This window comes from Leuciscus leuciscus (genome assembly GCF_965113295.1).
Source record: "Leuciscus leuciscus genome assembly, chromosome: 4".
Classification (NCBI taxonomy): domain Eukaryota; kingdom Metazoa; phylum Chordata; class Actinopteri; order Cypriniformes; family Leuciscidae; genus Leuciscus; species Leuciscus leuciscus.
Genome location: NC_138728.1, coordinates 5,677,329 through 5,690,157, shown reverse-complemented (window position 1 = coordinate 5,690,157; position 12,829 = coordinate 5,677,329). Strand labels below are relative to the sequence as shown.

The 12,829-nt window shown below is 36.2% G+C and overlaps 1 protein-coding gene across 2 annotated transcripts; it reads left to right on the top strand.

Moving 5' to 3' along the window:
• The first annotated feature begins 904 nt into the window (after positions 1-904).
• lta4h (leukotriene A4 hydrolase) lies at positions 905-12,214 on the top strand. Of its 2 annotated transcripts, none has more exons than XM_082168407.1 (19): positions 905-1,091; positions 2,035-2,165; positions 3,050-3,170; positions 4,655-4,719; positions 4,875-4,983; positions 5,086-5,138; positions 5,612-5,684; positions 6,446-6,586; positions 6,913-6,936; positions 7,067-7,137; positions 7,634-7,745; positions 8,043-8,187; positions 8,448-8,551; positions 8,803-8,873; positions 9,059-9,113; positions 9,937-10,032; positions 11,324-11,406; positions 11,489-11,593; positions 11,833-12,214. In XM_082168407.1, the coding sequence occupies exons 1-19, from the start codon at positions 936-938 to the stop codon at positions 11,951-11,953; spliced, it is 1,836 nt and encodes a 611-aa protein (XP_082024533.1). In that variant the 5' UTR covers positions 905-935; the 3' UTR covers positions 11,954-12,214. The 2 variants fall into 2 exon arrangements, with proteins under 2 accessions (XP_082024533.1, XP_082024532.1); XM_082168406.1 differs by having other exon boundaries at positions 4,655-4,723; positions 4,879-4,983.
• The last annotated feature ends 615 nt before the right edge of the window (positions 12,215-12,829 follow it).

Below are 12,829 nucleotides of genomic sequence, written 5' to 3'. Positions count from 1 at the left end.
GTTTTTTTTTTAACTGATGCTTTAATTTAGCTGAGAGCTGATATTAATCAATAGGCCGGAATCTGTCCACTTGAGATGTTCACACATGAGATTGTAAGGGGCATATGAAAACAATTATGATCTTAGCAAGTACCCTGTTTTAAAAATGTCTGTTCATAATCTGCCATCTAGTGGAGGATGAAGACATTACAACAAGCGCATGTACACGTCATTACAAAAACCGACGGCCGTCAATCTTTTAACAGTTAATAATAATAATAATAATAATAAACTTGAATAGTTAATGTATTGTTTTGTTTAAAGCAAATAATAATAATAATAATCTTAAAATTCTTAAAAAAAGTTAAAATTCATGTTGAGATATTAATAATAATTATAAAAGTAATATTAAAAATGGCATTATGATCTAGAAAATATAATTTTCCTTAAAAAAGTAACCAGTTGTAAGATTGCGTTACACTTTATTTTAAGGTGTGCCAGTGTAATTATGCATTTAAGTAGGCCTACTGTGTAATAATAATTATCTACATGTACTTACTACATGTAGGGTTAGGGTTAGGATTAGAGTTTGGTTTGGGATTAGTTGCATGTAATTATGCGTAATTTGTAGTTATCACTACAGTAACTACATGTAACGTATAACAAGGACACTATAAAATAAAGTTTTTTTCTCCACAGATAGGCCTACTCCAATCTTTTAAAAACGTATTAAATTATTCACCGTATACCTATAATACAACGACCCTGCTGACGCTTTTTGTTGTTGTTGTACAAACACCCTCAGCCGCTAGAGGACAGTAGTTAATCGTTCTTGCAGAGCAGGATATAAAACTACAACTCCAATAATGCAGTTAAACGGCCCGGCCGTTAATCACGTGACTTTCTATGGTTAAAACTCTAGTGGCAGCGCGAGCTGACTGTTCTCTGTCTCAGCCATGGCTCCTGTGTCAGACCCCAGCTCGTTCTCCTCCATCTCCAAGTGCTCTACCAAGCACTTAAATCTCATTTACCATGTTGACTTTGAAAGGCATGTGCTCAAAGGGAAAGTCGCCCTGACTGTGGAAGTTCTGGAGGATAAATTCTCTTCTCTGGTACAGTTTTCATGATTCTGTTTGCTTGCCTTAATCACTGCAAGTCACATACACACATCTGCATGAGTAAGATTCAGTGTGCTGTATGATTTTATTATGCATTTGTTGCTTTGATTCATTCTTATTAAGTGGAATATCTAATAGATGTTTACTAGTCAACCCGAAAAAGCCGCTAGTCGCTATTGAATTAGTAATACTAGTAATTAAAATAGATACTAGTTATTTAGCGCTACATGTCAAAGCTGTCTGTCATACAGTAACAGTAGATCAGGACTAGGTTACATATTTACCTGAACTTGATACAGTAATGATGATATCATCCGTCACGTAACCTGATGACTTGCATTCAAAGTTTCTTGTTTATGAATTTGATACATTTATTCAACCATCATCTTCTGTAAATGCATGCGCATATGCTTTGATGGTCACATTACCAATTATGTCAAATATATGTCTTCATTGATGAGGTGTATTAAGTCACGGACTGTGTACCTGGTTTACTGCACCTCACCTCACCTGGCTGAACTTTGATTTCAGGAGCTGTCAGATCACATTAATGGACCTTTTATCTGAGTTTGACAGACAGGTGCAACTTGCCAGAAGCTTTCAGATAAATATGTACTTGTATAACTGCTAATTGAATTTTCATGGATTTTGCATTTCAGGGTTGTGCAATGCAACCAAATATGAGAAATGGATTCCCGTGGCTCGTTTTAACAAGATGTGACATGCACAGTATAATATCTACCATCAAATCCCAAAAGGCATGCAAGGCATTGCCAAAATATTCAGTCTGTATAATGCTCTGTATGCAGATATACTATTCAGGTGTTCTGTAAGCAGAAAGTAAATGGACAGTTTGTGTTATTATATCATTAAATGTCATATTTTTTTAACAGATAAAGGCATACACTCTGTTCTCTCTCTCTCGCTATCTTTCTAGACTTTGGACTCAAAGGACCTGAAGATCTTTAAGGTTTCTGCAAATGGCCAGGCTGCACAGTTTGCATTGGGAGCCCAGCATAAATTTAAAGGATCCCCTTTGGAGATCACCCTGCCTTTTGAACTGTCCCGGTAAAGCCACAAACTTGTTCTGTATTGTAAGAGATTCCTGTTTTTTTGCAAGTTATTTCCGATATGATTTTCGTTGCCAACATAAATGCGGCTTTAAACACGCATTCAAATGCACGCAATACTTTGTGAACAAAGTTGTGAGCTAAATCTGACCAAAAAAAAAAATAATTCCTCAAAGGGAAAAAATATGGAATTATTATGTAATTAATATTTAAGTAAATGTAATACAAAAAAAAATGCAAAGAATTAATTTAGTGTATCAAATGTATATACAGGGATTTGCAACTTCCTGCAGTCAATGACTGTTTTTTTTTTTTAGACTTAAAATGTATATAATTAATTTTAGATATTATCATATGTGACCCTGGACCACAAAACCAGTCTTATGGGTATTTTTTTAAGATTATTTTTGAGATGGATATATTATCTGAAATCTGAATAAATAAGCTTTCCATTAATGTATGGTTTGTTAAGATAGGAATATTTGGTCGAGATACAGCTATTTGAACATCTGGAATATGAGGGTGCAAAAAAATCTAAACAAATCACCTTTAAACTTGTCCATTTCTGTTGGCAATTGTGCTGCATTCACTCACAAATTATTATTATTTTTTATTTATATTTAAGGTAGGAAATGTACAAAATATCTTCATGGATCATGATCTTTACTTAATATCCTAATGATTTTTTGCATAAAAGAAAAATCGATAATTTTGACCCATACAATGTATTGTTGGCTATTGCCACAAATATACCCGTGCGACTTATGACTGGTTTTGTGATCCAGGGTCACATATTAACTCTGACAGCCCTATTAAATTCAGCGCAAAGTTTTTCCTCTTTATTTTAAGTTGTATTGCAATTATCTGTGTGTGTGTGTTCAGTGGGCAGCACGTGATTGTGGAGATTGAATATGAGACGTCTCCGAGTGCCACAGCTCTGCAGTGGCTGTCCCCCAAACAGACTGCTGGGAAGAAACAGCCATACCTTTTCAGCCAGTGCCAGGTACCTCCTCACCATCTCTCGTCTGTCCACCACCACCCTGTGTGTGTGTATGTGAAGATGGGTGCAGTTTACTTGAAATATTATCATTTGTGCAATCTTGCAATACAACCCAAAGTGTTACATTGTTCTTCTGCTTCACAAGTTTATCACGAAATGTCTATCAAGAGCCATTCCACAACCCATTTGACATTATAATTTGTAGATCTACTATATATATATATATATATATATATATATATATATATATATATATATATATATATATATATAAAAACCTTTTTTTAAACTATCTCCACCAAGTGTTTGTTTGATTAGAAGTGTGCGTTTAATTAAAGTACAGTGCTAAAACTAAAACCATAAAAAAAAAATGAAATAAAATAAAATGGTAACACTTTACAATAAGGTTTATTAGTTAACATTAGTTAATGCATTAATTAACATGAACGAACAATGAGCAAAACTGTTGTTACAGTATTTATTCATCTTTGTTGATGTTAGTTAATAAAAATCCAGCTGTTCATTGTTTGTTCATCTTAGTTCAAAGTGCATTAACTAATGTTAACAAATACAACCTTTGATTTTAATAACATTAGTTAATGTTAATTAATAATATTAACTAAGATTTAATAAATGCTGAAGAAGTATTGTTCATGTTAACTAAGGAAGTTAATTCATGTTAACTAATGAACCTTATTGTAAAGTGTTACCAAAAAAAAAAATATATAAAAACTTAAAACTATTTTATTAAAGCTTATTTAAACATTTCTAATTTTCATTCAGTTTAACTTGATCTACAAAAAAAAAAAAAGGGCTCTAAACTGTTTTGAGCTCGTCTACTTTTGACCACTTCCAGAAGTAGTGTGAACGCTCATGTGGTCGAATGTGTTCAAACAGCCACAGGAGACCGTCTACTCTTCGTCTCCTGAACTAATGCGTAAAGATTATGGGAAGCAAGTTCTTGCAGCTTTCACAGCAGAAACTAAAGCTGCGGATTTCTGTTTGTTTTTCCGTCGTCTCCTTCCACGTTCATATGTAAATTGCGTGAGCTTATTTCGTTCATTAGATCGAAAGATCTGAAAAAACCCATACATTTACCCTCCCATAGACCCTCCCCTCGAAGAAATCAGGACAGAAGTGGTTGAAAGTGGACAAAAGAGACGGATTAAAACACCATGTGTAAACGGGATTGTCACTTGTGATCCGATCGACCAAAACACTCTTAATACCAGGTGTAAACAGGGTCAATAATACTGAAATAACACTGTTTATAATAATATTTTTAGTCCGAAAACTTTCCAGTATTTTCGTCTGATATTTTAGAGTTGTGGTTGTCAGTTTATAAGGAAACTACATGGGATTTTCCCTTTTTTTTTGTTTCTGTTCCATATAAATTCACTCAATTTCAAATGTTTAGTTTTAAACCATTGTATGATTGTTTTCCATTTTCTCTTACTTTTTTCATTTACTCTGTCTATTCAAAACAGGCCACTCACTGTAGGACCATGGTGCCTTGTCAGGACACTCCATCAGTGAAGCACACATATTATGCCAAGGTAACGTGCATGAAAAGCTCAAAGAACTAATCATACACTCAATGGCGCAGCAATGAAGTGCTTGCCACAATCTAAACAAAATTAAACAGTTTGTTTACAGTTAAAATCCACAGTTGTTCTGCCAATAACACGGGGTACATTTGACTGTTTCTCAGGTGTCTGTCCCCAAAGAGCTGGTGGCTTTGATGAGTGCGTTGCATGATGGCCAGGAACCAGATCTGAGCGACAGCAGCCGGGTTATCTATCGCTTCAGACAGCCGGTCAGTGCCTCTTCCTCTTCTTCAATGGAGAGTTGGTTTCCAAATTAAAATAGATCTCAAAATATATATCAAAAATGAAAAATGTCGATTTCTTTCTCGCAGGTCGCCATGCCATCTTACCTCATTGCCATTGTAGTTGGCGCTTTGGAAAGCAGGTGATCATTTTCCTGTTGTTCTTCCCCTCATCTTCTTTCTTTTTTTTTGTCATGGTTTTGATGTCACCATGCTTATATTTGCATATGACCACCAAGTTTACATATTCAGTGTTCAGCATTTAGTTGTGGTTACCTATTTCACATCCAAAGAGGTTAGCCAATCATAAGAGGCCATTTAGATATAGATGTCTTAAAAGAACAATAAGGTGCAATTTTAAGGGCCTTAAAAGGGTGGCATTTGGTGTAGTGTAGACCTACATTGTAAATTGACTTGAATATGCATTTTAAGCATTTTTCAATGTGGGCAAACACATTTTTCTCACTTATTTTACTTAACACCTCGAACATCACACCAGCCTGTGGCCTGAAGAAAGCATCCGCTTCTCAGAAGCCCATTATTTTTTCATTTTCATTTTGCGAACTGTGCACGGCTTCCATATCAGGTGTAAATAATCATTGCTTGTGGCTTTCAGGGAAATCGGTCCCCGGTCCAGAGTTTGGTCTGAGAAGGAGTATATGGATGAGGCAGCGTTTGAGTTTTCAGAGGTGAGATGAGGATTCTGGGTTTTCAGCACATGAAGAGATAGTGATTAATACATTGAACACGTTTACATGCATATGCTGATAACTCCCAAAAAACAGCCTATTGAATTAAGTCATTGTCCTGGTTTACATGCAAACCAATAACCTGGCGACATAAGTAAACTGCGTTCACAAGACTTTCTTAAAAAAAATCAAGGTATACCCTGGTAAACCTAATCATGCGTGTATTTGAGCCCAGGTATTCCACTGTGAGATGTGATGTTAAATAAAGAAGCAGTGTTTTGACTGAGCCACTTCTACACTTTCCTGTTTCATATCACGCACTTCAATAAGCCGACCGAACGCAGATTTACATGTTTACATGCCAGTGGAACGCTTATGGCGATTTACTCCGATGCTTATGACTTTACTCCGATAAAGAAAACAGGTTAAATGTGCAGATTTCTGAGAAACGTTGATTAAAAAGTGCTTTGCTTCAGCTATGAAGCGGTGAAGTACATCCACTCTTGCATTGCATCTTCGTGCATTTTAGGGCAACAATGGGCAACATATCAACAATGTTACTCAGAAATCACTTATTGCACTTTTAAGGCGTTTCCATGGCCACATGCATTATTAGCTTATTAAGCATAATCGTATTAAGAACTTGCATGTAAAGGCGCTCACTATCTACTTAACTTAGAAACCACACACACTCGACTTGCATTTGCTATCTGATGTGGTTAACAGATGAAGACACACTCTTTACTCTTATGCTTCATTAGACTGAGACCATGTTGAAGACGGCTGAGAGTCTGGCAGGGCCTTATGTGTGGGGCCAGTATGATCTCCTGGTGATGCCTCCTTCTTTTCCATACGGGGGCATGGAGAACCCTTGCCTGACATTCGTCACCCCTACCGTACTGGTCTGTATAATTCCCCTTTATACATGTTCTGTATGCACTTGTACCTCTGTATACTTCTGCAGTTAGTAGATGCATCCACACAGACATGCAAAGCCAAAAAGTAACAGGTCATCAACCACAGTCAATGAGGGTTCTACATGTGGTCTAGTTCTACTTCAGCTGCACGCGAAATTTATAAAGTGGAGAGAAATGTATTAAAATATTGCATGCACTATTGCTCAAAAGTGTTTTTTAAAATAGACACATTCAATTAAATTAAAAGTTCAGTAAATGCATTTGTAATGTTACAAAAGTGTTTGTTACATCATTCTTGTGCTCTTTTTCAGGCGGGAGACAGGTCCCTTGCTGGTGTAAGTCATCTGTGTGCAGTTTTCTTTCTTCTTTTCAAATTAAAACCATTTTTAGGTTAATGAGCATTTGTTCTAAGCCACTTATCTTCTGCTAATGTGAACATGGTCTGTGCTTATGGTTTTGCTGCAGGTCATCGCTCATGAGATTTCCCACAGCTGGACTGGGAACCTGGTGACCAATAGGACCTGGGAGCATTTCTGGTCAGTTCGACACATTGAACTTTCCCTGCATATGTAAATATCAGAATATGTAAAATATGCCCCCAGTCTCCACCCCCCGTGATGTTCTTTTGGTTGTAATAGAACATTGTTCCAAAGTACGCTGAACTATTTTATTTCAAAATGGCTACGGCTGGACGATATGACCTAAAATCAAAATCTTATTCACACACCTGAATGTTTCTCTGTGCGAGTGTCTGTAAGTGTTCGTGTGCCACAATATATCAGCGCATTAGTTCAATATAATGATACACATCCGATCGTCTAAACTCGCTTGAATGTTCAAACTGGAAAACACATACAATTGACAAACTTTCGTGAGGACGCAAGCAAAAGTGATCTGGCTTCAGGGTGTTGTCCGAGACATTCTGAATTTAGGTTTTGATTACTTTTCGATTAATCATCTAGCCCTAGGCTAGATCCTGTTTTCTATAATATATGACCCCTTTAATCTGTAACAAGTGAACTCTCTCTGCAGGTTGAACGAGGGTCATACGGTGTATATCGAGAGAATGATTGCCAGGTGTATGGAGAGTGAACAGCTCAGGCAGTTTAAAGGCATCGGAGGATGGAAAGAACTTCAAGAGTCTGTGAGTCACACATACAGAAAAATGGACAAATATTAACATGTTCTCGGCTTATGCCGATAGATATCCCACATACATGATGTTCTGATCTGCTGACCCAGCAGAGATGCTGAATAGTTATCTGATCCTCACAGAGAATTACTGTTTAAAAAAAAAAAAAAAAAAATCTTTACATGCATGTGCTGTCGACTATATTGGTGACCTTGCAATTTTGTTTTTGAGACATAAGATTAATGTCTATTTTGCAAATTCCTGTTGCAATTTACTGGTAAAGTAATACACTGTTGTATCATTTTGTAGGTGAAGCAGTTTGGGGCGAATAATGTCCTCACAAACCTGGTCCCAAATCTGCATGAGGTGAACACGGACGAAGCCTTCTCCTCTGTGCCCTACGAGAAAGGATTCGCTCTGCTTTATCATCTGGAGGAACTGATGGGAGGTCCAGGTACACACACAAAATACTCTCTCCTCTTCCAGTTTAATGTGCCAAAACTACTTTAAGACAAGAGTTAACACTGCAGCTTACAAAACACTGCTGTTTTGCGCAGACTGTTGTTTCGTAATTCTGCTGCAGAAATCCTAATCACTATATTTATTAAATTATTATATGTTAATATTGTGTGTGTATATATATAGAATATATAATAGAATATTTAAACAAAATAAATGAAAGGAAAAACAAGCTTTCTCTGCCTTTAATTATAGAGGTCTTCATGGGATTCGTGAAGTCTTACATTCAGCTGTTTGCTTATGGCAGTGTAACCACAGAGGAATGGAAGAACTATCTGTTCACTTACTTCAAAGACAAGGTGAGAACTAATACACTAGTATGTAATTGAATATATACATGCATAATTTTTGATGCAGTAAAGCTGGATAAAGTAGGAAAACACATACTCATATATTTGTACCAGGTTTTTGTAAAAAAAAAAAAAGACTGCTAATGGAATGTGTCTCATCATTTAGAATTATTCATGATGGGATCAAACTAATATCCTGTGAAAATCAAATAAGATTCTATTGGATGTTACATTCCATTTGTCTATTTGTCTCTTGTCAGGTGGACATCTTGAATAAAGTGGACTGGAATGGATGGATGCACACACCAGGAATGCCCCCCGTCAAACCACAGTGAGCAGCAGAGCGTGTGTGTGTGTGTGTGTGTGTGTGTGTGTGTGCATAGGTTCAGGTATTCCCTATGTTGTGGGGACAAAATGTCCCCCCCCCCCATGGATAGCAATACCAGAAATCATTAAAAATCATTATGTCTCTGGAAAGTCCACAAAAAAATGTGTTTGTGTCCTCTTTGTGCACAGGTATGACACCACTATGGCCGATGCCTGCACTGCTCTGTGCCAGAGATGGGTGAAGGTGAGTCTTTCTCCTGTTAAAGGTAGGGTAGGCAACTTCCCAGAGGCTTGCAATAGAAAGCTAGCTTTGAAAGCATAAGATCCCACCCTCCCTTCAGAGCGTCTCCAAAGCCAGACCTCCTTCAAAACACATGAACGCGCACAGCCAGAGCAGAGTCTGCAAAGCGTCACAAGAGACGGCGTTAAACTAGCTCGTGTCTCAAAGCACATAACATTACAAAAATAATGAACAGAAACAACTTCGAGCTCTGACTTGTATCACCTGACTCCTGCAGATTCATTTCGCCGTTGATAGTGTTGACATAGAAACGCATGATTCTGAGTCCGAGGACATGAACAGCTCCGAGTAGACTGTCAAGGGTTGTTAATTAATTATAAATTTTTATAACTAATTATTGTCAATCTATTAATTATGGCATGAACGCAGCATAAGCTCGTTGTTTTGGTTCAGAAGGAACTGTAAACTGTCTTATGAAACGTGCTGATGGCGTGCGGTGTCTGTGAGAGCAGGGTGTGTTGAGGTATGGAAATATGTTTACAGGCAGGATTTAAACATTGCATTTTATGGTCCTGAGACTTCCACAAAAGATATATGTACAGTTTATTTTTATTTTTTTTATATCTAGACAACTTCTATTATTGATTGCTATCCGGATGTGAAGAGAGTTCAACCAGTGTTTTCAGTCAAAAAGTGTTTATGAAAAACATTTCCTACCCAACTACACCAAAGACTTTAAGTTTTCAAGCTTCTCTAAATTACATCTAAATTCAATTACATTACAAACCCTTCTCTTCCTCTTTCTCTGTGTGTTCGTGCATTTTAGGCAAAAGAAGGGGACCTTACGAGTTTCACTGAGGCAGATGTGAAGCAATTAAACTCTCCTCAACTCATTGAGTTTGTGGCTCTGTTACTCCAAGAGGTACTAAACAAGTTAAAACTGGGACCTGATCATGTCTAGGAACCACAATATCTTGTTTGCATCCTGTTTTGTCTTGAATCTGCAAGAGAAAATCACATACACTACCGGTCAAAAGTTTTAGATCAGTAAGATTTTTTAATGTTTTTAAAAGAAGCATCTTCTGCTCACCAAGGCTTCATTTGTTTGATTAAAGAATAGCTGATTTTTGATCAAATTTGATTTGATTAGCTGTTTTCTATGTGAATATACAGTAAAGTGTAATTTATTCCTGTGATCAAAGCTGAATTTTCAGCATCATTACTCCAGTCTTCAGTGTCACATGATCCTTCACAAATCACTCTAATATGATGATTTGATGCTCAAGAAACATTTATGATTATTATCAATGTTGAAAACAGTTTTTTATATTTTTATTTCATGATGCTATGATGAATAGAAAGTTCAAAAGAACAGCATTTATCTGAAATCTAAAGCTTTTGTAACATTAAACACTACCGTTCAAAAGTTTGGGGTCAGTAAGAATAATACATTTTATTTTGGGGAGAAAGAAATAAAATAAATCAATACTTTTATTCATCAAGGATGAGTTAAACTGATCAAAAGTTACAGTAAAGACATTTATAATGTTAGAAAATATTCTATTTAAAATAAATGCTGTTCTTTTGAACTTTCTATTCAGCAAAGAATTTTGAAAGAAAATTGTACACAACTGTTTTCAACATTGATAATAATAATGTTTTTTGAGCATAAAATCAGCATATTAAAATTATTTCTGAAGGATCATGTGACACTGAAGACTGGAGTAATGATGCTGAAAATTCAGCTTTGATCACGGGAATAAATTACATTTTAAAATGTATTAAAATAGAAAACAGTCATTTTAAATTGTCATAATATTTCACAATATTACTGTTTTTTTTTTTTATCAAATTAATGCAGCCTTGGTGAAGAGACTTCTTTTAAAAACATAAAAAATCTTACCGATCTAAAACTTTTGACCAGTAGTGTATCTATAAAACCACACATAAAATCTTACATTTTAAATGTAAACCTGTTTACCTGTTTATTACTATGATGTATATTATGGATTAAATTACATTTTTAACTTTTAAAAAATTAAATTTAAAGATCTAATTTAGTCTGTGATTCCCCATTATGTTGATGCAGAATAAGTCATGCTGTACCATATCAAACACTTTTAGCACTTCAGATCAAAAGACAGAGAGGAACAGAAAGCAGAAGTGGTCTTGTAACGTGTCTGTGTGTTTCCTCTGTGCATTGCCTGTATCAGGAGCCGCTTCCTCTGTCCCATGTGAAGAAGATGCAGGAGGTCTACCAGCTGAACAGTGTTAAAAACTCAGAGGTTCGCTTCAGGTAAACATCAGACCTGTTTCTTTAAATTATCTGATTATCACATATTTCAGTATTTCATGTCAAATTGTTTGTGTTTATGCAGGTGGTTGCGTGTCTGTGTGAGGGCACACTGGGAGGAAGCTGTTCCCCTGGCGATGAAGATGGCTACCGAACAGGGCAGAATGAAATTCACTCGCCCGCTCTTTAAGTAAATTCATTCATTTGTTCTGAGAAGTCCATGATTGGACCAAAGACAGCAACAGCAATAAGTAGGGTCAGTTGTTGAAAATGGACCAAAAGGAACAGGATGTTACAGAAAGTTTTGTAATTTCCTTGCTGACATGAGCAACAAAACATTGACTAAACTTCTGTTTTTAACTGTCGAGACTCTTCAAGACCATTTCAAAAGTGCACTTGCTGACTCTTCTCTCTCTCTTTTCCTTTTAGGGAAGTTTACAACTTCTCCAAGTACAGCGACGAGGCAGTGAAGACTTTTAAGGAGCACCGTGGAGCAATGCACCCCGTCACAGCGATGCTCGTGGCCAAGGATCTGAAAATCGATGGCTAAAATGCTGCTTTCTGACCGTCTTATGTGCAGGCAGTGTTTCTGTGCTTCAGCTTAGTCCTCAGATGCAAACCTGCATATCAGGTTAATGTGCAGAACGTTCTTCTCATTGGCCGAAGCTTGGCTTTTTAATGTCTTGATGGAGGTTTCAGTCTCAGGGCTTACAACAAGAGTTTCAGGATCATGCAGTTTGGTGTTAAAAACATTTCCCTTTATATGATTTGTCAAAAGTAATGTTCTGTAATAAACTCCTCTGTACAAGAAGTTTCTACTCTATTGTCCAATAAAAATTGTGTCTTGATACAGAATAAGGTGCATGGCATGGCACATAAACACATGTATTTCATGTGTACTTCATGCTCAACATGTGTATGTTTTACTTTTTCTTTTAAGTTGCAAAATTCAACAAATCATAAAGTGGTTTTTTTGGACAGTTCTTCAGGGGACTCTAATATTAACTATATAAAAATGTTCACTCCTTGTCCCTTCCCCACCCATTTAAGTTCCCATCACTTGCTTTTCAAAAAGAAAACGATGGGAACCCACAACTCAACATCGAGAGAATATAAAACACAACATTATCATGTAAACTGCCTGCTGAACATCATAAAGAGAGGCTTGAATGAACTCTTGAGGTATTTCTTGCATAAAGATCTGGGTTCTTTCCATCAGTTGATCTTTAATCACAGACACAATTATAAACAATACATTTTGAATTATAAATTTATACATTTTGATAAACTGACTTCTATTTAACAGTTTAAACATAGTGAGTGTTTAATAGGTAAAGTGTGTAAATAAGGCTTAGTTTGTTAAGTTTAGCAATGACTAAATTGCTAATAAACAAATTAAACTAACTAACTTAACTAGAGCGAGTTA

What these genes read in the sequence shown, in the direction of transcription:
- lta4h (XM_082168407.1), top strand. Translation starts at nt 936, where the DNA reads ATGGCTCCTGTGTCAGACCCCAGCTCGTTCTCCTCCATCTCCAAGTGC. An exon ending in GGAAAGAACTTCAAGAGTCT is followed by an intron (nt 7,746 to 8,042) that starts GTGAGTCACACA and finishes ATCATTTTGTAG; the next exon opens with GTGAAGCAGTTTGGGGCGAA. An exon ending in TTCACTCGCCCGCTCTTTAA is followed by an intron (nt 11,594 to 11,832) that starts GTAAATTCATTC and finishes TTTTCCTTTTAG; the next exon opens with GGAAGTTTACAACTTCTCCA.